This window comes from Strigops habroptila, chromosome 6 (assembly GCF_004027225.2).
Source record: "Strigops habroptila isolate Jane chromosome 6, bStrHab1.2.pri, whole genome shotgun sequence".
In the NCBI taxonomy this organism is placed as follows: Eukaryota; Metazoa; Chordata; class Aves; order Psittaciformes; family Psittacidae; genus Strigops; species Strigops habroptila.
In genome coordinates this window covers 25371307-25395061 of record NC_044282.2, presented here as the reverse complement: position 1 = coordinate 25395061, position 23755 = coordinate 25371307, and the positions used below count along the sequence as shown (strand labels likewise).

At 40.7% G+C, this 23755-nt stretch overlaps 1 protein-coding gene across 3 annotated transcripts in view; it reads right to left on the bottom strand.

The window, feature by feature from the left end:
* RNGTT (RNA guanylyltransferase and 5'-phosphatase) overlaps positions 1-23755 on the bottom strand; it is a 192325-nt gene that overhangs the window by 82748 nt on the left and 85822 nt on the right. For all 3 annotated transcript variants that reach the window (XM_030491162.1, XM_030491164.1, XM_030491163.1), the window contains exon 12: positions 18521-18589. In XM_030491162.1, coding sequence (XP_030347022.1) covers positions 18521-18589 — 69 coding nt within the window. The remainder of the gene's footprint in view (positions 1-18520; positions 18590-23755) is intronic.

Genomic DNA, 23755 nt, shown 5'->3' with positions numbered 1-23755 from the left:
ATTCTGCATGCTAAAAGTTTTAATAACTTTTTTCCTCCGTTTTTTCCCCGGACCAGTCCACTCACCATTAATATTAGTTCATATATGTTTGCAGTGAGATACTGCAGAGTTCCAGAAGTAATGGAACAACACCCACCAAATCTGATAGAGGACAAAACCCTACTTCTTTTGAAGGCCTAGCAAAATATGCAAGCAAATGTCATGGAAACAGAAGCTCTCTCCATGGTAACATCATCCTTGGTATGGTAGCTAACCACTCTAAACGTGCTCCAAGTCATGGTATTAGCTTAATTCCAGTTTTCATTTGGTATTTATTCCATAACAGTCTATATATCTAGCAGTGGTAAAGATTCATTAAAAAACACTTATAGTTCACAAGCATGCAGTATCAAAGGTAAAGCAGAACATAAGGGCAAACTGATTAACTGTGCTAAAGCTAGTATGAGTAACACTGTCTTTCAGGGAAAAAAAACAAAACCTAAGAGACTGATGGCACCATAAAGAATAATTATATTACAGCTGGTTCCCATTAAACTATCTCACTCCATGCAAGAATTGTCAGATGTATGATAGCATCTCACATGAAACACTCAGAAGGAACTATAGAATAAAAAGGTACAATTCGTAATTGCAGCTAAGCAATTCTTGTTATGTGCCTTTATCCAGAATTTTAAATCTTTTATCAAGCAACTCTCCAACCAAAATTCTCAAAACCAACTGAAGACTCTTATCAACCTTGTAGCTGCTCTCCACAGAGTCAGATCGGTTTAGTGTTTAGCAATCAGAGCCATGGGAATGATTTGCAATGAACAATTTATTTGAGAAATTAGGTCCTGTTTGTGAATTATTTGTATGCAGCTCACGACTCTAACAAAATCTACCATCCCAATTTATTTTATGTCAATGCTTGCTAGTCTATTTTCTAATCTGATCACCAATGCTAAGTTTCACTGATCTGACTGTTACTAGACACAAGGCATGTGGTGCTATGCGCCCCTTCAATCCAGAAACTGAAAAGGGTCAGCAGTGAAAACATGTAAAAAAATACATTTCCCATATTTTTACAAGCATAGAAAATACAGCTTATCCTGCAGAAGTCTTTCAAAATGTGAACAAACATTCACAAAAATAACCTACCTGCCTGTTCTGGTTCATATGCAAATTATGAAAAGTACACTCATGTTCTTTACTGGTTCAAATATTTTAATGAAATGTAAAGTTTAAACCAAATCCTCTAAAAATGATGAAAGTATCATGACTGTGTTACTTAAGCTGTATGAAAATGCAAAAAAAGAAACCACGTTTACCAACATCCCTCATCCGAAAAATTCCATAGAAAATTTTCAGGTTTATTTGAATACCTAATTGATAGAAGAGAGAGGTATATTTTCTACAGTCTTAGTACGTGGAAATAGTACCGTGCTCTATATTTTAGAGTGTTGTTGATCCTCTTTAAAAAAAACCAACCAAACAAAAAAAAAAAAAAAGAAAAATCAAACACATTCTCCCAAAAGCATGTTAGTGCTCTGAAAAAAAGTCCCAAAGGTTTCAGGAATACAACACACCTGATACAGTCCACTACGTACACGTTTATTTGTCTAACAGAAAAATATGTATTACCTAAAACTGATACTTTTTTTCTTACTATTCTGTAAATACCACACAGAGCAGTAGTGCTTTACATTTTATACATCAAGACAAAAGGAAAACCCTTGAAACTCTTGTTTTAACTACATCACTATCCTTTCTTCATCCTATGAGCACTGGATCCTGTGATCGACTTACATTTGCTTAACAGTTGAATGTTCCCAGAATTACTTAGAATTATCTTTTATTCTTCTGATGTTCCATTTCCTCATTACCAGGAGAACAAGCTATATTTTCCCTTAGCAATGGCCACATCAATTCACAACCTGACAGGTCCCTAAGACACATATTTTAATTGCTCTTGTAAGTTAAAAGTTCTCTCTAGAGAATTCTGTGTTGCATAAAACACGTTTGTTTCAGTGGTTGGATGAATATACAGATACAAGATGTTCTTGGGATTTCTAGTGATCACTGTTTGGAAAGAAGCAACCTACTGTTTGTCAGCTCAAACTTGTCAGAACTTTTAAATAGGATTTAACAAGTGTACTGTTTCTTTAACTAACAATTCAAAGTGTACAGTACATCTGCATTTTGTTAATCTGGGATATTTCCAGCTAAGAATTCTACTCATTTTCCCCTTTAAGAATGTCAGAAAGACTAGGACGACTGATGAACGGAACAGGGAGTAAAATTTCAACAGAAACTAAAGTTACTGGCAGCCAAAATGAGATTGAATTGTCACAACTGTGTTCTGTTGTACCTCCTCAACACAGAACACTATTCCACAGCAACCTCTGACCCTTGCAGAGCATACCGTTCTGCACAGTACAGTGCATATGATTACTTTAAATGTGTTGTCACCAAATAGACACAGTTACCTTCAAAGATTTATCTGATAATACATGCTAGCACCTAACAGACATTTTTATAATTACCAAAATTCAGTTACCCTTTTGTGATATTGATCATCCATTTTCAAACTTGCTATTTATAAGTACAGTGACCCGGTGAACATTTCAAACTCTGAATAAGAGGGTAATGTAGAATAAGCGTTCTGCTTTTTAAAGAAAATGTCTTTAACTGTTGACCATCCAGATACCACAATGCAAGTGTCGTCACTCCTCTGGAATCAACCCTGCTCCCTCAAATCTTGGGTACAGACGTCACTTCACAAATGCTGGGCTACTCCTACCCTAAAACAGCAGGATGAAGATCTAGCTAAACATTCTGCCTTACCCTGACACAAACTACTACTTTTGCTTTACTGTTGTGTTCCTGACTAATAAAAAATACGAACATTTTATGAAGAAACTGTTGGCTGTCTTGTTCTGGCATGCACAGGAAGCAGTACTGGGAGAAAACCATCACAACAAGATAGTTCTTCCAGTTCTTTTTTTCCCCTAAATCTTTTCAGTTTGGTAGAAAGAGTATAGAGGAACCATACATGAGGCATGGGAAGTTTAGGTTACATATAAGGAAGAAGTTCTTCACTGTGAGGGTGGTGAGGCACAGGAATGGGTTGCCCAAGGAAGTTGTGAATGCTCCATCCCTGGCAGTGTTCAAGGCCAGGGTGGACAGAGCCTTGGGCAACATGGTTTAGCGGGAGGTGTCCCTGCCCATGGCAGGGGGGTTGGAACTAGATGATCTTAAGGTCCTTTCCAAAACTGACTATTCTATGACTCTTTATTTTCCCAATGTTTAGAACAGTGGCACCCAGAAAAAGCATTTTTTTTCTTCTCCTAAGTAACACATGCACAGAAACCACCATATTAATGTCAACTGACAATCCTGAGGATGACTAGTACACATAATGTAAAATGTAAGAAAGATCTTTCTTATCTAATGCTGTTGGCAGGCAGAATGATTAAATGGCATAACATAAGTTCAAGAACCTATTTAGATAGCTTCCTTAAATGTAATTCATTGCCTGAGAAATCAGAGATTGTCAGATGGTATAGGTCATAAGCAAACAAATGAGATAACACACCAATTAGAACTAACACTTTCCTTAGGTAATCAGACCCAAGGCCCTGACATCTATTCAGACATGAAAAGGAAGTCAGATCAAACCATTTTGGCAAATAGCCTATACATTTGCATCTCTAAATGTACTAGAGGACCAACAGCAGAAAGTTAAACAAGAAAAACTTCTTCTACACTATTACCTTACTACGTTCAGAGCTAACAATCACTAGTAACTTTCCTTCCTCCCCTCTCTTTTTGGCCATTTTTTGTTAAGTGTGGACACTAGGAGTTTGTACCTGTAAGAAATGCTCAAATTTCCTGAGGTGTGAAATATCTCAGCTCCTTGGAAAGTAAGTGGAAATCATAAAAATCTACTGTGCTAAAGAAACATGGCACTTTTATCTAGGAGTCTAACAATTTTGTGTTTAAGTTAGCATTTCTGCTGTTATTTTTTTCTTAACTTTCTAGTTTTCTGATATTCCAAAAATGGAGAAAACAAATCCCCTCAAGACAGCAAAGACAAACTTATAATGATATAACAAAAAGGAAGTCAGGCAAGAATGCCAGGAGACCTGCATGGATGAACAAGGAGCTCCTGGACAAACTCAAACACAAAAAGGAAGCCTACAGAGGGTGGAAGCAAGGACAGGTAGCCTGGGGAGAAACACAGAGAAATAGTCTGAGTAGCCATGGACCACATTAGGAAAACTACAGCCCTGACAGAATTAAATCTGGCCAGGGACATCAAGGACAACAAGAAAAGCTTCTATAAGTACATTGATGATAAAAGCAAGACTAGGGAAAATGTGTGTCTTCTCTGGAAGGAAACGGGAGACCTGGTTACCCAGGGTATAGAGAAGGCCAAGGTACTTTATGACTTTTTGGCTCTGCTTTCACCAGCAAGAGAAGAGCTCCAGCCAAACCGCCCGTGTCACAGAAGGCAAAGACGGGGACTGGGAGAATGAAGAACTGCCCACTGTAGAAGATCAGGTTTGAGAACATCTAAGGAACATGAAGGCGCAGAAGTCCATGGGACCTGATGAGTTACATCTGTTGGTCCTGAGGAAACTGGCAGATGAAGCAAGTAAACCACTGTCAATAATATTTGAGAAGTCATGGCAGTCTGGGGAAATACCTGCTGATTAGAAAAGAGGAAAAATAATCCCCACGTTTAAAAAGGGAAAAAGAAAAACCCAGGGAACTGTGGGCCAGTCAGTCTCACCTCAGTGCCCAGCAAGATCATACAGTAGATCCTCCTGGAAACTATGCTAAGACACATGGAAAATAAGAAGGTGACAGCCAACATGGCTTCACCAGAGGCAAATCATGCCTGACAAATTTGCTGGCCTCCTGTGACAGGGTTACAGTGTTGGCGGGTAAGGGAAGAGCAACTGACATCATCTACCTGGGCTTGTTCAAAGCTTTTGCACAACATCCTTGCCTCTAAACTGGAGAGACATGGATTTGATGGATGGACTACTCAGTGTGTAAGGAATTGGCGGGATGGTCACACCCAGAAAGTTTCTGTCAAGGGCTCGATGTCCAAGCGGATACCAGTGACAAGTGGCATTTCTCAGGGGTCGCTATTAGGACTAGTGCTGTTTAACATTGGTGACATGGACAGTGGGATTGAGTGCACCGCCAGCAAGTTTGCTGATGACACCAAGCTGTGTGGTGCTGTTGATATGCTGGAGGGAAGGGATGCCATCCAGAGGGACCTTGACAGGCTTGAGAAGTAGGCTCATGAGAACCTCACGAAGTTCAACAAGGCCAAGCACAACTTCCTGCACCTGGGTTGGGAAGTTGTGGCTGCCCCATACGTGGCAGTGTTCAAGGCCATGTTGGACAGGGCTTTGAGCTACCCGGTGTTGTGGAAGGTATCCCTGCCTATGGCAGGGAGATTGGAACTAGATGACCTCAAAAGGTGCCTTTTAACCCTAACCATTCTGTGACTCTATAAAAATTTTATTTGTGTAGTCACAAAAACTCTCAAAGAAATACTGTGTGTTGCTAATAAATTTGAGTATGTTCATAAAGCATATGATAGCATGGTATATTTGAGATATGACTAGCTATTTAAGAGATGAATTGCAAGGAACATTGCTATGGAAATTGAATATAACGACTATTCATACGCAGAAGAGTTGTAAAGCTCAGTGGCATTTCAGGAGATTGACAACAAGTTCTCTGTTAAAGGAACACAGAAAGTGCATGCTGATATGATAACAGCACAGAAAGTGCATGCTGATATGACAACAGCATCCCTTGACTAGTAACTGATTCAGTCATGAACATTCCTCTTACAGAAGAAATCACATTTAGCAAAGAGATATTCTAAAGACACGTGAAAGTTTTTAGTAGCACGGGTCAACACAAAGACTAACGAAAAGTATTCTCTCCAAATTCTCTTCCCTTCTGCTGCAAACTCTAGAGAAAAAACATCAGACTGTCTTAGCATCTACATTAAGGAACTGCGGTGCTGATCTCTTCTCCCTGGCATCCAGTGACGGGATGCTTGGGAATAATTCAAAGCTGCGTCAGGGGAGGTTTAGACTGAAAATTAGGCAACATTCCTTTACTGGGAGGGTGGTCAAACACTGGAACAGGCTTTCTAGAGAGGTGGTCGATGCCCCAAGTCTGTCAGTGTTTAAGAGGCATTTGGACAATGCCCTTAATAACAAGCTTTAACTTTTGATCAGCCCTGAACTGGCCAGGCATGTTGGACTAGATGATCTCTTTAGGTCCCTTCCGACTGAAACAGTCTATTCTATTCCATTGCCTTCAAATCTTATATGAATCACTACAAGATTAGAAAGTTAAATCCAAAAACTTTTCTATTTGTTAGAATCAAAAAAATATGTTATCATATGATTGTTCCCAAGCCTTTATATGTCAGCTTTGGAATTTAGACTACATCTGAACCTATCTGAAGCCACTCCTTGCCATCAAAATAGAAATATTGAACAATATTAATTTCCTACAGCTGGTAAATGTGATGTCTGAGTTTCAAAAATATGCCAGCAACTGACTTGGCCTATATTTAAAAATTCACAGTGTATGTTTTGATAAAACATATACTATGGAAGAAAAGGCTTGCCAATTATACAGGATTATTTAGGAGAAACTGGCATTGCTTAATGAAACAAAACATGGCCTTTTGGAGATAGTTTATTTGGTGGTGTCTTTTGGAGATATTTCATTCAGTGTTAACTTCAGTGATTTGGGGTGAACTTTTACAATGACAGACAACAGCACAGTCTATTATGCAATGGGAATAGCACAAATAATTAATGGGCAACCAAGCATTTCAGATCACCACTAAGTCTGCCAAGGTAGGGGAAGGAAGATACATTAAAAACTCATGCAAGGTTAGTCAGTAATAAAAACCTGTTCATTTTTCTCCTTTCATTTTAGAGGCTGAGCTTTATGCTAGTATTCAATACGGAGAGTTATGCGTTAAATAATTGGGCCATTCTTTAAAATAGCATTTATCTTAGAAGAACAGAGCTCAGCAGCTGTCCTTCTTCCTTCCCCAGAAAAATCCCAAACTCCCACAACTGGACTTTATTCCTTACACAAAATAATAGCATGGAAAAGCACCAAACAGAAATCAGCCTGAGCCAATGCGAAAACATCACAGAGCCCAGGAGGCAAAAAGATGGAACAGAAGAGAATGAATTTGAGCATCCATTTTCCATGGATGCTCAAGAACTGTCCTTAGGCCTTCCTAACTAATGGCTAACGAGCCTTCTTTTAGGTGGCTTAAGTAAGAAAATAATTCCTACATCCTGTTCCTAAGCAAGGCAAAAGAGTAGTTCAAGCCATCAAGAAAGTCGGAAACGAGAGATTGCTAGCATAAAAATTACATAGTATGAGCTACCTAGCAAAGGTATGATTCACAAGGCAGATAACAAAGGTAATTTTTCTGATGAGTGGGCATAGGTCAAAAAGCCAATTCTGCCATCAGAAGAGGCCATTTTTGAGATTTCCACTAAAAACACACAGGCTGGCAAAATACAAGCGTTCTAAAGCAAATGGAAGAAGTTGTTTGCATTCTGAAGTAACCTTTTAGAAAAAAACATTGAAAGCTTCCAACCTTTACACAAGCATTCAGAATCTGTGAACAAGGTGTTTGGCTTTTACCTGCAAACTAATGCACTCATTGTATGGGGCATGATCCCAGGCTGACACCCCTGTCCATGAACTTTTCTGCTGGCCTGTTTCACTCCTCCTAATTAGCATTGTCGTGGTTTGAGCCCAGCCGGTAACTCAGAACCACACAGCCGCTCGCTCACTCCCCCCCCCCCCCCCACTCTTCCTCCCCCCGCTCCCGGAGGGATGGGGAGGAGAATGGGAAGAATGTAACTCCCACGGGTTGAGATAAGAGCAGTCCCGCAACTAAGGTATAACACAAAACCACTACTGCTACCACCAATGATAATAACGATTAGTGAAATAACAAGGGGAGAGGATACAATTGCTCACCACCCGCCGACCGATACCCAGCCCGACCCGAGCAGTGATCTGGGCCTTCCGGGTAACTCCCCCCGGTTTATATACTGGGCATGACGTGCTGTGGTATGGAATACCCCTTTGGCTAGTTTGGGTCAGGTGTCCTGTCTCTGCTTCCTCCCGGCTTCCCCTCCTCCCTGGCAAAGCATGAGACTGAGAAAGTCCTTGGTTGGAATAAACATTACTTAGCAACAACTAAAAACATCGGTGTTATCAGCGTTGTTCCCAGGCTGAAAGTTAAAAAACACAGCACTGCACCAGCTACTAAGCAGGAGAAAAATGACTGCTATAGCTGAACCCAGGACAGTATCCACCCCTTATTCCATACCATTCACGTCATGCTCAGATCCCACATCTCTCAGCACACCATCACCCCTGTCCCATATATACACATATGTATACACCCACACCCGCACACAGAGAAAGATATCATTCCCTAGTCCATGGACCAATCCCTGTAAAATTGCTGAACTCATCCAGTCCATGATGTCAGGCTCCATCTCTTGTAATAGTCTTTCAGGGCAGGAGGGACAGTACGTAGTGTTGGGTTGTTGCCTGCTGATGATACCGCCAAACTCATCTGGTCACTGCTGAGCTCGTCTGGTTTCCTCAAAATTCATTCTTTGTTGAGGTGATGATCGGAGGGAAGTCAGGGTCAATGGCTGGCGACCTGAAGATATCTAGCTGGTGGGCTATAAAAGTGTTATAGAGCAGGCAACAGCGTACAATTGAGTTCATTGGCTGTTTTCCCCCAAAATCAAATCCCCTTGAGGTACACATTGGACTTCCCCATCTTCCCGCATTACCCACCAAGTATATCCAGGTCCCTGAGCAAAAGCAACCCCACGAGTGGGTTTGCCTTTACCTGAAGCAGGAATAACCCAGACTGTCTTCCCCAACAAATTCTTTATGTGCACCACAGGAACTTTATCCCCCTCTACAGTACGTAAAAGTTCTGATTGGGCTGGGCCAGCCCTGTTGGCAGATCCCCTACTGTTGACCAACCAGGTGGCTTTTGGTAAATGTGTATCCCAGTGTTTGAAAGTCCCACCACCCATTGCTCTCAGTGTAGTTTTTAACAGCCCATTGTACCGTTCGATTTTCCCAGAGGCTGGTGCATGGTAGGAGATGTGGTATACCCACTCAATGCCATGCTCTTTGGCCCAAGTGTCTATGAGGTTGTTCCGGAAATGAGTCCCATTGTCTGACTCAATTCTCTCTGGGGTGCCGTGTCGCCACAAGACTTGTTTCTCAAGGCCCAGGATAGTGTTCCGGGCAGTGGCGTGGGACACAGCGTATGTTTCCAGCCAGCCGGTGGTTGCTTCCACCATGGTAAGCACATAGCGCTTGCCCTGGCGGGTTGGTGGGAGTGTGATATAGTCAATCTGCCAGGCCTCCCCATACTTGTACTTCAGCCATCGTCCTCCATACCAGAGAGGCTTTAACCACTTGGCTTGCTTAATTGCAGCACATGTTTCACATTCGTGAATAACCTGGGCAATAGTGTCCATCGTTAAGTCCACCCCTCGATCACGAGCCCATCTATATGTTGCATCTCTGCCTTGATGGCCTGAGGTGTCATGGGCCCACCGGGCTAAAAATAATTCACCCTTATGTTGCCAATCCAAGTCCATCTGAGCCACTTTAATCTTAGCAGCTTTATCCACTTGCTGGTTATTCTGGTGTTCCTCAGTGGCCCGACTCTTGGGTACATGAGCATCTACGTGGCGTACCTTCACCACCAGGTTCTGCATCCGAGCAGCGATATCTTGCCACAATGCAGCAGCCCAGATGGGTTTACTTCTGCGTTGCCAGTTGCTCTGCTTCCATTGCTGCAACCACCCCCACAGGGCATTTGCCACCATCCATGAGTCAGTATAGAGATAAAGTACTGGCCATTTTTCTCGTTCAGCAATGTCCAAGGCCAGCTGGATGGCTTTCACCTCTGCAAATTGACTCGATTCACCCTCTCCCTCAGCAGTTTCTGCAACTTGTCGCAGGGGACTCCACACAGCTGCCTTCCATCTCCGATGCTTTCCCACAATACGGCAGGACCCATCAGTAAACAAGGCATATTGCTTTTCACTCTCTGACAGTTCATTATATGGTGGGGCCTCTTCAGCACACGTCACCTCCTCTTCTGGTGACATCCCAAAATCTTTGCCCTCTGGCCAGTCCATGATGACTTCTAGAATTCCTGGACGACTGGGATTTCCTATTCGAGCTCGTTGTGTAATTAGTGCGGCCCACTTACTCCATGTAGCATCAGTTGCATGATGTGTAGAGGAGACCCTGCCTTTGAACATCCAGCCCAGCACAGGCAACCGGGGTGCCAGGAGGAGCTGCGCTTCAGTTCCAATCACTTCTGAGGCAGCTCGAACCCCTTCATAGGCTGCCAGTATCTCTTTTTCAGTGGGAGTGTAGCTGGCCTCGGATCCTTTATATCCCCGACTCCAAAAGCCAAGGGGTCGACCTCGAGTCTCCCCTGGAGCTTTCTGCCAGAGGCTCCAGGTAGGACCATTCTCCCCAGCTGCGGTATAGAGCACATTTTTCACATCTGGCCCAGCCCAGACTGGTCCAAGGGCTACTGCATGAACTATTTCTCGTTTAATTTGTTCAAAGGCTTGTTGTTGCTCAGGGCCCCATTTGAAATCATTCTTCTTCCGGGTCACGTGGTAGAGAGGGCTTACAATCAGACTGTAATTTGGGATGTGCATTCTCCAGAACCCCACAACACCTAAGAAAGCTTGTGTTTCTTTCTTGTTAGTTGGTGGAGACATTGCTGTTATCTTGTTGATCACGTCTGTGGGGATCTGGCGGCGTCCATCTTGCCATTTTATTCCCAAAAATTGAATCTCCTGTGCAGGTCCCTTGACCTTATTCCGTTTTATGGCAAAACTGGCCTTCAGCAGGATTTGGATTATTTTCCTCCCTTTCTCAAAAACTTCTTCCGCTGTATCACCCCACACGATGATGTCATCAATGTATTGCAGGTGTTCTGGAGCTTGCCCCTGTTCCAGTGCAGTCTGGATCAATCCATGGCAGATGGTAGGGCTGTGTTTCCACCCCTGGGGCAGTCGGTTCCAAGTGTACTGGACGCCCCTCCAAGTGAAAGCAAACTGTGGCCTGCATTCTGCTGCCAAAGGGATTGAGAAAAATGCATTGGCAATGTCAATTGTGGCATACCACTTGGCTGCCTTTGACTCCAGTTCATACTGAAGTTCTAACGTGTCCGGTACGGCAGCACTCAATGGTGGTGTGACTTCGTTCAGGCCACGATAGTCTACTGTTAATCTCCACTCTCCATTAGACTTTTGCACTGGCCATATGGGGCTATTAAAGGGTGAGCGGGTCCTGCTGATCACTCCTTGGCTCTCCAGTCTGCGGATCAGCTTATGGATGGGAATCAAGGAGTCTCGGTTGGTGCGGTATTGCCGCCGGTGCACTGTTGTGGTCGCAATTGGCACTTGTTGTTCTTCGACCTTCAGCAACCCCACAACAGAAGGATCCTCTGCGAGACCGGGTAAGGTGGACAGCTGCTTAATTTCCTCTGTCTCCAAGGCAGCGATACCAAAAGCCCATCTATACCCTTTTGGGTCTTTGAAATACCCTCTCCTGAGATAGTCTATGCCAAGGATGCATGGAGCCCCTGGACCAGTTACAATGGGGTGCTTTTGCCACTTCCTCCCAGTCAGGCTGATTTCAGCTTCCAGCATAGTTAACGCTTGGGATCCTCCTGTCACTCCAGAAATAGAAATGGGTTTCACCCCTTGATACCTTGATGGCATCAGAGTACACTGTGCACCGGTATCTACTAGAGCCTTATACTTCTGTGGGACTGATGTGCCAGGCCATCTGATCCACACAGTCCAGTAAACCCGATTATCCCTCTCCTCCACCTGGCTGGAGGCAGGGCCCCTCTAATAGTGATCACAAAATTCTCCACTTCTGTCTTGTAGAAAGGGATTAGTATTCCTTATCACAGGAGATGGAGTAAAATCAGCTCTTTCGCTCCATCTGGGAAACTGCTCGCCAGAGACTGGAGCAGCAGCTTTCCTGGGAGGATCATCCTTGACCATTGTTCTCCTCTTCAGTTCACGCACCCGTTGCTCCAGAGCTGAAGTAGGTTTTCCATCCCACTTTCTCATGTCTTCTCCGTGATCCCGCAGGTAAAACCATAGGGTGGCCCTTGGCGTGTACCTCCTATATTTTCTTTCTCGAGCAGTAGGGCGCCTTCTGTTAATAGCTGAGACATGGGTTGGTACGCGTGGAGAGCTGGATAGATCGGATAAATCGTCTCTCAATTGTTTGAACTCCTGGGACAGTTTTTCCACAGCTGAAATGATGGAAGGGGTGAGATTGTCTTCGAACTCTCGGAGTTGACGAATCAGGCAATCCACTGTTGGTGATATTCCGTCATTCCAGGTCATTGATGCCAATGTGTGGGCATATGATGATGGCGCACTCCGTGTAAGTTTCCGCCACATGGGTCGTGTACATTCGACTTCATCTGGGTCTACGGATGTGTTCCTGGAATCCGGCCTACGACAGATCATCTCTATAATGGCTGATTCCCTCAGGGACTGGATGCCTTTCTCTATCGTGGTCCAGTTGGCTGAGCGATTCGTAATATCGTCTTTGTAGGGAAACCTTTCCTTCACAGCTGCCAGGAGCCGCCTCCAAAGACTGAGGGCTCGCTTCTCTCTTGCAATCGCTTTGTCAATTCCTCCTTCCTTAGCAAGTGATCCCAGCTGCTTGGCTTCCCTACCTTCTAGTTCATGACCGTCGGCCCCATTGTCCCAGCACTGGAGCAACCAGGTGACAATGTGCTCCCCTGGAAGACGGGTGAAATCTTTTCGCATATTCCGTAGTTCGGTTGAGGTCCGGGGTCGAGAAGTGACCTCTTCTTCTTCTTCCTCTTCCTCTGACCCACGTAGTAGTAACTCTTGTTCAGGTGCTGTTGCATATAGTAATGGCACTGGGTCTTCATCTTTCTTCGCTTCGCGGGTTGCTCTTTGTGCCTTTCGTCTGCTTTTGCTTACAGGGGCAACAGACATTGTCACAAACTGGACATTTGGTTTAGCTGCAGTGTTTGTCACTGTGGTTGGAGTGGCTGCAGTGTCTGCCACTAGGATTGGAGTGGTTGCAATGTCTATTGCTGGGGTTGGTGTGGCTGTTGTGCTTGGGAGTTGAGTAACCGCAACAGCTGCATTATCTGTTGCTGTCAGGGTTTGAGTAGCTACTGTGCTTGTCACTGGGGTTGGTGTAGCTGTGGTGCTTGGAGTAGCCATATTGTCTGTTGCTGTCGGGGTTTGAATAGCTACTGTGCATGTCACTGGGGTTGGTGTAGCTGTGGTGCTTGGAGTAGCTATATTGTCTGTTGCTGTCAGGGTTTGAGTAGCTACTGTGCTTGTCACTGGGGTTGGTGTGGCTGCGGTGCTTGGAGTAGCCACATTGTCTGTTGCTGTCGGGGTTTGAGTAGCTGTTGTGCTTGTCACTGGGGTTGGTGTAACTGCTGTATTTGAAGTTGGAGTAGTTGCGTTGTCTGTTGTGGTCAGGGTTTGAGTAGCTGTTGTGCTTGTCACTGGGGTTGATGTAGCTGCTGTACTTGGAGTAGCTGTGTTGACTGTTGTGGTCAGGGTCTGAGTAGCTGCTGTGCTTGTAGTTGGCATAGCTGCGTTGTCTGTTGCTTTGCCATCAGATCCAGAGACATTTTTTTCCCTTTGAAGGTGCTGGATAGTGTCGAGCAGGGCTCTGTAGGCATAGGCCAAGCCCCAGCACGTTGCCAAAATTTGTCCCTCTCTGGTATAACCAGGACGACAGCACACCTCGTTTAAGTGTTTTACTAGTTTTTCCGGATGTTGCACTTGTTCAGTGGTGAAGTTCCAAAGCACTGGAGGGGCCCACTGGCCTAGGTACTTGCCCATACTATCCCACACACCCTGCCACTCATAACTGTCCAGCCTCAGGGAAAATCTCCTGGTGGTCCTCCTATATCGTCGTCTAACCCTAGACCAGATTCGAACCTGATACTGCTGAATTTTTGACATTAAACGAAATAGGATGTTCCTACGACGGGATGGCCGTGGGTAAAACACACTCCGTATGTTTGCCAACATGCTGATCCCCAGCACAATCAGCAGGCAGGTTTCAAGGGTACTCAAAGGCCATCTAAAACCTTCAGAACTCTCAACTGCTGTTGCAAATAGGCTGGTGGGGGAACGGGGGGTGAAAGAGAATGCTTCCTTCGTAAGTTTACCCCCCGAGGAGAAAAAAAAAGATATGCAATTGCTAAAATATTTCATTATATACCTCCCAATGTATAGTGGTGATGGCCACGCTGGAAGCACAAACCAGACCAGTTTCATGATCAATGAGTCTATTGTATTACAAGTCATTACCATGAAGTACAGTGAAACAAGAACCTTAGCCCAGGCCCCCCAGCCGATAAACGCTAAAACAGCAAATAGTGGCTGTAAGGTACAACATGCTGAAATTCTGAGATCAAGCGCAACAAGTCTGAGAGCCAAATAATCACCATTGTGACGAGTAGTAACAATGAATGCTTATCACAAATATGATTAAACACACTCTGGTCAGATCTGTCGTTATCTCAACCTTTCGAGCCCCACGTTGGGCGCCAAAAAGAACTGTCGTGGTTTGAGCCCAGCCGGTAACTCAGAACCACACAGCCGCTCGCTCACTCCCCCCCCCCCCCCACTCTTCCTCCCCCCGCTCCCGGAGGGATGGGGAGGAGAATGGGAAGAATGTAACTCCCACGGGTTGAGATAAGAGCAGTCCCGCAACTAAGGTATAACACAAAACCACTACTGCTACCACCAATGATAATAACGATTAGTGAAATAACAAGGGGAGAGGATACAATTGCTCACCACCCGCCGACCGATACCCAGCCCGACCCGAGCAGTGATCTGGGCCTTCCGGGTAACTCCCCCCGGTTTATATACTGGGCATGACGTGCTGTGGTATGGAATACCCCTTTGGCTAGTTTGGGTCAGGTGTCCTGTCTCTGCTTCCTCCCGGCTTCCCCTCCTCCCTGGCAAAGCATGAGACTGAGAAAGTCCTTGGTTGGAATAAACATTACTTAGCAACAACTAAAAACATCGGTGTTATCAGCGTTGTTCCCAGGCTGAAAGTTAAAAAACACAGCACTGCACCAGCTACTAAGCAGGAGAAAAATGACTGCTATAGCTGAACCCAGGACAAGCATTTAGTTTTGGTCCCTGCTCTGCCAACCTGTTACATGCAGAGGGATCACAAAGTTGATTAAATGGAATGGAATTTTATCAGTAGCATCTTAAATGAATAGAAAATGATGCAGGCAAAAGCACCATCATGGAGAAGCAACATAAAAGCAACATAGGGAGGCCTATGCAGCACATATCACATCAAATCACCTACAAAGCATTCTTAAATTATAAATGAGACAAAACTCTCCATCCCTTTCACTAAACATGCTCTTCTCATCACCTGTGAAAGCTTTCAGTCTCTGGAAAGTGAGAAAAGGGGAAGATGAAGGGAAGCCTCAGTCATTGCCTTTCAATTGTCATTATGAAATTAAGGCACTTGCATACCCTGAACAATAACCAATATACGTAACTCAAGTACCTGGTGAATTAGTAATAATAATGTTCAGTTTGCATGACCTTGCAAAATAAACTAACCTCCACAGGCAGAAAGCAATCTCCCTGCTCCTTAATGTTGTTTCTACCATCACCAGTCACAGTGCAAAACAATTTCTGCTTCAGTACAAGAACTTTGCTATTCATAATATGAGCTTAGATAGGAAGACTAACAGAATAAAATAAACCCTACTGTAGCTAACTGAAACCCTAGATTTGGTAGTAAAATTTTTAACAAATCTCTTTTCATTAAAGCATGCCAATTTCTCAAAACTGAACAGATTTATGGGCACTTGATGTCAAATCTCTTCAAACCCAATAGAAAAGTGAGAAAACCTAGAGCTCTTAGAGGCTAAAAGTGTAATTCCTATTCATAAATAATTTCAGGTATTTTGATTTTTACTGTAAGCCAGAATTAAACCAAACTTCAAAACAACAAAATGTTCTTTCCCCATCCATGTTGACCCCCGGTACCAGTGTTGCCTACAGCTAGTGGGGAATATATCCATACACTCAGGTCTAGATGCTGGTGTCTAAGACCAGAGGAACATCTCTATATAAATGGAAAAAAATACCCCACAAAACACGGAAAAGGCTTTCAAACAGACTGAACTAATAAGCTCAATGTTCTTTATATTAAATAGTTAACTTCTGCACTCTAACTATCAAAAGTATGTAAAGTGTGGGTATTTTTCCAAAAAAAAAAAAAAGCTTTCCTGTCTGTAAATGGTCTGTAAATTCCATTCATCCTCCTCCACTGCCACTTTACTCTTCTTTGTGATTTTGTTCCAATTCCTGCCTACTTGTTTTCCTCTCCTTAAAACGCACATGAGACTTCAGAAGCTCCCAGAAGATGTTCTTAAATTTGCCTGATCTTCTAAAACTCAGCATAAATTCTGTCTGTCTCTTTTTCTGCTAGATAAAATACGTCAATAACAATGGTTGTTAAGAATTGTTTTCTTCTGGATATGCATGGTCTCTTCACTTGAGACAAACTGGTTTTATAAAGGTCTCATGATGACGAAAATTCAGGCCTCTACCCCAGCCAACAATAGTTATCTATCTCTGTGAAAAGATGTAATATATCATACATATAACTGCAACTATAATACCGAAAGAAAAATTAGTTCACTTAGTATCCTCAAGGGATCATTATGCATTGTTAAACTCTGCTGCCCTTTTATTGTTGCCTTTTAATTTATGTCCTCTGTACCACATAAAACAAAAAAACAGTTATCAGCTATCTATACCAGCTTCACCCTTTTCAGGTGAACCAGTTTTAATAATTATTTCCCAATTAATAGGTCTAGAATAATTTCTTTTATTCTAAGTATATGATTGACATTTTCTCAACTACAAAAGCCATTGAGAAAACTGCACATTGCTTAATACATGATAATCAGTTTAATAACAGATGCAACAAACTTACATTCCATAAATCCTGAAATACTGAAATTTGAACATTAGACTAAAATATATCCCATATTTTAAAGATGAGAAAACTTCATAAGCATTTATGCCAGAAAATTAGTATTTAGTTGGATTACAAATTTCTCAGTATGCTAAATCAGAAAACACAAGTTCTAGAAACAGAAAATATCAGACATTAATTTTCTGTAACATCAGCAAAGAGACACGTTCTTCAGTAATTTCATTTCAACTAGAAAAGGTAATTTCAAATTTAACTGTAGTAGCTCTAATAGTCAGGAAAGTAGTTCTGTGAAGTCTTTACAGTTGCTTTAGATTTTAACAACATTCTAAGACATAATCAGGACTTCTTATGAAAGTATGAATTTTCTTTACCTTAGTAGTTTTGCTTTGAATTGGAAATAGCTATATATTTTTAAAAAATAAATAAAAAAATAAGGTGGTATGTGGTCGGATTGCTCAGTTAGTTTGTGGTTAGCTGATGTAGAACTTGCAACAGAGTAGAGAGGTTAGTCTTCTTTCCAGATGGGAGTGTCCTCACCCTTGCTAAGATCTACAACATAGGAAGTAGACCACAAAAAAAGGGTTTATCTGGAAAACTAAATACAAATGTTTTCTGTGAGTAACTGTAAAGGTAATGATATCTGTCAAATGTGAATCAGAAACAATTCGTTGTTTTACAAGCTAAGAAAAAAGTCAACATCGATGATGGTACAGTCACTACCTATGCCAATGCACAACAACATTGCAGTCTATCCATTGTATTTGAGCCAAGAGCAGCAGTAGCAGGATGGATGAGGCCAAGCTACTAACTTCCTTTAAAGCCACACTTCCTGTTTGAAAACAATTTACACTATTTTTTCTGGTTGTCTGCAGTTCTTCTGGTGGCTTCTCCCTAGCCAGTCATATACCTTTACACTGGCAGACATGGCTCATTAATGGCTCTGCCGTTAAGACATGCCTTAATTGAAATAAAACAACATGAGTCACTAATTTTACTAAATTTTTGACGTGCACATCCTTGAGAAAGAAAAATAATCCAAGAGCTCAAATCAATGCTTGAAAGATTCACAGAACTCATGCAGTCAGAAAAGTCCTTCCTTATTTAGCAGCACTTCATAGTACACACGCTAAAAAACCCACAAGCTGATTCCTGAAAACTATCACCGTGGATTATTCTGAAGTCACACAGACTACGAATTAGACTGAAACCAAATGAATTTAAGTAGCTTGACGAACTGGAAAAATCAGAACCAATGCTGCAAAATAATCCTGACAAAAAAATCCCAGAAAGATTAGGTAGAAAATGGGAGGATGAGTGGGGAGGGAGGGTGAGAATTTCATCTGAGAGTGAAGGGAGAGAAATCCATGTTTATGCTACTTACTCCTGTAGGCTGAAATATTAATCCATCCACTTCATGGCTAACTTCTCTGGCAAAGCTTCCTTCCAGGAGCTGTAGAACAAAAGGAAAAGAAATCTTTTTTACCATAAAGAAATATTTCACTTAGAAGACTGCACATCACAGCAGATTTTACGCTACTACTGCAACCATTTGCTAGTAAACTGCTTATTTTATATTACTTATTTATATTATTATGATTTAACATTGGAGCTTGGGAAATGTCAGAGGAGCCCTCAACAAATTGTCATTTTTACAAAGAACACTCCAGGCTGAAACAAGTTTCAGAGAGGCGAATTCTTACAGTTCTATTCAAGGAAAACGTCTTTGTCCAAAAGGAAATACTAAGAAACCAAGATGATTTGATACACTAAAAGAGAAAATAAAATCAGTTCTGACAACAGGACACCACAGTCATTTGTGGCCAAATTAAAAACCACATCTACCACTTTAACATGCAAAGATTGAATCTGATTTAGATTGAAACTGTGCACTGAAAAATATTTCAGGGCATCACTCATGTTTGGCAGACTCCCTAACAAGAGCATAACCCAGTAACTCAGCTACGCTATTGTAAAACAACTGTCTGAATGAATTTGGATCTTGAATAGTCTGTTTCATATTTTCAAAGATTGTGAATTCCATATGGAGGTCAATACATCCATCAAGATGTATTTACCAGAGAAAAAACATGTAATTAAACAAATTAATGAAACCAGCTAGTCAACAGTTATGAGAATTCATTATATGCTTCCATGTTAAATTATGACTTGCCTAAGGAAAAGCAAATAACCAAAGAGAACTACAAGTGACAAGTAATAGTAAAAAATGAGGAGAACCAAAACACCTCTATTAATTTCAATTTATGCTTTACTGTAGAGATGAAGAATCTGTTGTTGCAATATCTGAAAAAAATCTCTGATGTAGAAGTAATCACATAGTCATAAAACATAGCAAATACAGAACTCAGTAAATCACAGTCCATTTTAAAAGCAACATTTTGCTCTAGATTGCTAATTTTATACCATTTTCTTTCTACAGATCAACTTAACTCAATGACCACTAAGTTGTTCAAATTAAGTCAGTAAAGGGCAAAAGTATGAAAGGAGTTGAGAATTAACATTTGTGTCTTAACATGGGCTGTGCAACTCAAAGTAATGCATTTACCTGTTTCATGGATCAAAAGCCTGATGGCCAAATATTTCAAACAATAACAATATAACATGATATTTCACTTAAACCTGTAATTGTTTGCATAGAATAATTGATCATTTTGATACAAAACCCCTTGGCTTTTTCCTTATTCACATAATCATTAGAATATTTATGCTTATATCTGCATTGACAAACACAGCTTTCACTATTCAACTTTCAGATACAATTTAATTGAAAAAACATTACGAGAATACTGTCAAGGGGTAAAATACTTCAAGAATATTTGATTCTGAGTATGAAATCATCCAGCGAAACACTATTTTTCAGTAGAGAAAGCCCATACTTGGAACTTGAAGCTGTAGCTTGCATTTGCCCTGTTATCATTTCGAAATTTACAGCTGAGGCTCACGAGGTAATGCATCCTCTACCAGGTGTCTACAGAAAATAACAACCACCACAACAAAAAATCCCAAATTTTTTCATAAATTCATTGCTAGTCTTTGCTTCATCAGAGCAATGAGTAAACTGGGAAAGTATTTAAACATATGCCAAAAAGTTTAAATATTTTTTTTAATTTCTACACAAGCTAAGTCTTCCGTGCACTTGCAAGGTTACTCTGTGTTTCCAAAACTGACTCGCCAGTGAGAAATCTGTAATAAGAATATGACTCATACTTACAAACACACATGGGAAAGATTTCATTAAATTAAAAAAAAAAAAAATAAATTCAATTTCAGAAAGCCTCTCTCTGAAGGATGATGACGATAATACTATTTAAAAAAAAAAAAAATACGAACTTCAAATTAGCTGAGACTATATTTTCAATATATTTCTACCTATCTTATGAAAAGGCACTAACGAAAATGGCAAACAGAAACCAGTCATCTGTGTTTCTGCTTATTTAAAGTTCCTAAAGGAACAACAATTTAAGGACACGGTTACTTTGGTGTTGGAGCTTACATAAACTGCATTTACTCTTTCCAGAATAAAACTTAAGAATACAGAAACAATCTTTTAATTTGGAGTTAACTCAAACGGGTAAAGCATAAAATTATTATCATGCACTATTTTACCTGCAGCCCTCTCCACTCTGGTCTACATGTAGTTTTAGAAAGCTACATTAAAGCACTATTACATCTTCATAAATGGGGAGGAAAATGTAAATTCAAAATTTACCATTTCAGAAATACAGTCTGGTAATCCTTTTCTTTCACTGCTTCACCAGAATTACAAAATGCAAGGGAATCCCTCTTATCAACCTGACACCCAGTTTCAGACTTGATCTCGTTCTTATTTTGGAGGTCCACAGTTTCTCACTCCCAAGTGTCAATTAGTTATCAAAGACAAAAGGATTTTAAAACCAGAACAAGCCTCGACGGATAACTAAACCTCTTTGTACTTCAGAATACTTCGTATTCTGTTTTCATTCTTGGTTATGCTGCTCTCACTCTCATTACATCAGTTACAAGTATTTGAATGATCACCCTAGAATGGAATTTTTACTAGAAAGGATTAGCAATCTGGGGGAGGGAATGGAATTTTATTCTGAGCTTCTCCAGAGAAATGTGTACACATTTTCTTGAGAATTAAATTATTTAGAGGTTGTCTGTGAACAGCAGAATATATAGCAGAATATATATCCATTGAATATTGCAAAAGGTTTGGAATGATGGGAGAATGAATAGAAAAGGAATGTTTGACATATCAGGTTTTTAGGTTTATGAATTTAAAATGCAGATATAATGGTTCATCTCCAAAATAAATTACCTTCAACTTTCCACAGATGTTAAAATTTCTAATTAAGTTGAACAGTGCGGTCTTTTTTAATCGGCACCATGATAAATGGCACACCTGCTTGGCTGGGATGACTGCCAGGGATCAGATAAAATGCAATGCATCTCAATAACATTTTATAACAGATGCATAAATGATGCATGTGAGCCAATTCTTCTGGCACGCTATTCCTTGTAGCCTTGTGGCATCTATTTCCACCTGTGAACACCTTTGTTCACTTCTTGCAACATCCTGCTTCACCGTGAATATTGCAATAAATCATATGCTCTTACTACAGTTTATTATTTAAAACTTTTCCTTTCTTACCTTATAACTAAATCAAATTTTAAAATATTGCTACATCTAGTAATATTTCTTTAATAAAAAGAATGGTATAATAGCATGGAATGAGTGGGGCTGTACGACGAATAACAGGATTTCTCCTTGCGCTAACCACCAAGATGAGGAGCAGCAGTATGTCACCAAAGCAGCACTAATACCCTGCTGAACCTGATTTTGCTAGAACACTGAATTAGTCAGTTCTTGAGTGGATAACTGAAAAATCATGCTTTAGAGATCTCTCTATACTTATCAATACAGGAATCACTTGGCTTCTCCAGCAGGAAGAGGAGAAAATTTAGGTGCATGCAGATTCTACATAATCCTAGCATGTTTTCATTAATGTTCCTATAATTCTGAGGCAAGCCACACAAATCTGATGAATTTTCAGGTGTTACTTTATTAGTAAAGTAAGTAAGTCCAGTAGGTACTTCTGTGCCTTTTCCTCCCACTTAAAAAAAAAAAAAAAAAGGAGGAAAAAAAAAAATCTCATGAAAACACAACCTGCTGTGAGAGTTATAGATTCGAAAACATAATAATGACTCTACAAAGTCATATTGACTTTCTACAAAATAATCTGGTTAAGGTCCTCACACACAGCTATTACCAATCTGCTATGTCACAATATTCCTAACCATTTTGTCCATACTTCTGATTCAAAACTGGTACTGATTGTTAGCGTACTGAAATACTTGGAAATCCATTTGTACTTTATAATACAAGACAAATACATGTCTATTCTCCTTGCTTTTTCAATTTCAGAATTGCTATATGCTTCATTCAGTTTTAAGTTAAGCTAGAGCAACTCTGGCTGCACCAGTCCCTAAGCAGTTTTTCAGAGCCACCTTCAAATTATTGATCATCTACCTGTTCACTCACGGTGAAAGGGAACATACTTTGATTAAAAGTATTAATTAAACTACCAAACAAGCTGTCAATTAACTACAATGTAAAACACCTTTGGACACGAGCATACTGTCATTACTACCTTCACAGAGCCAGCACCTTCCCTGGCTTGGGTTTCAACCATCACCATCAGACTACAAAGTAATTCTCACATCCTGACAACTGTCAAGTTCTACAGACCTGATTTCATAAATCTCTGTACAGATACTGCCGATTCTTTAAAGTTATTATACAGTCTTCAGAAAAAGATTCAGCAGTTACCAGCACCAATAACCACCTTTTACAAAAGGAAATAATTATTCTAGCATTTTCTTCGCACTTCTTGAAAAGAGATGGACTACTCTGCTTTCAAAAGTCCTTCTTTAATAAAATAATTTTTTATTTTAACAAATAAAACTCCTGCTTTATTTTTACGTTAATTTGTTTCTATATATTTCTATTTTTACATGACAACCTCTTCAATAGCCCCATCTCAAATCAGTATACACTCTTTCATGAGGTCTTAACTGCCAAAGTTTAATATAAAAATTATTTCCTTTAACACTGGTTGCTGACGTATTTAAGATATCCCAGAAAAAGATTTACATCTGAAGTGGGAGTTACAAATGCTTTCAAATGTATAGTGGTTTAACTGAATTTAATGTGTCTGCTACTAAGAGAAGTATTTTCGCCATATTTTTGCTAACATACAACATCAAAAAGAACTCATCTCTTATTATATACAAAAGTCTCTACGGAAAGGATTTATGAATCATAAATCCAGGTGAACATTTGTGTTACAAAACCAGTATTTCTATTGGGTAGCATCCTTTGATATCAGTTTAAAACAAACTAAAAAAAAAACCAAACCCACAAACACACAAAAAAGAAAACCCTGTTTAACAAAACTATTTTGAACTCTTGTTTCTTCTACCCTTGTCATGGGTAGGAGAAAAATATTTTAGGAATAATCTACTATGCAATATATTCAGAAATCCTATTTTGAATGACATAAGAAATCCTACTGAAGAACTGCTATGTTAAGTTCAGTTAAGTGAAAATAATACA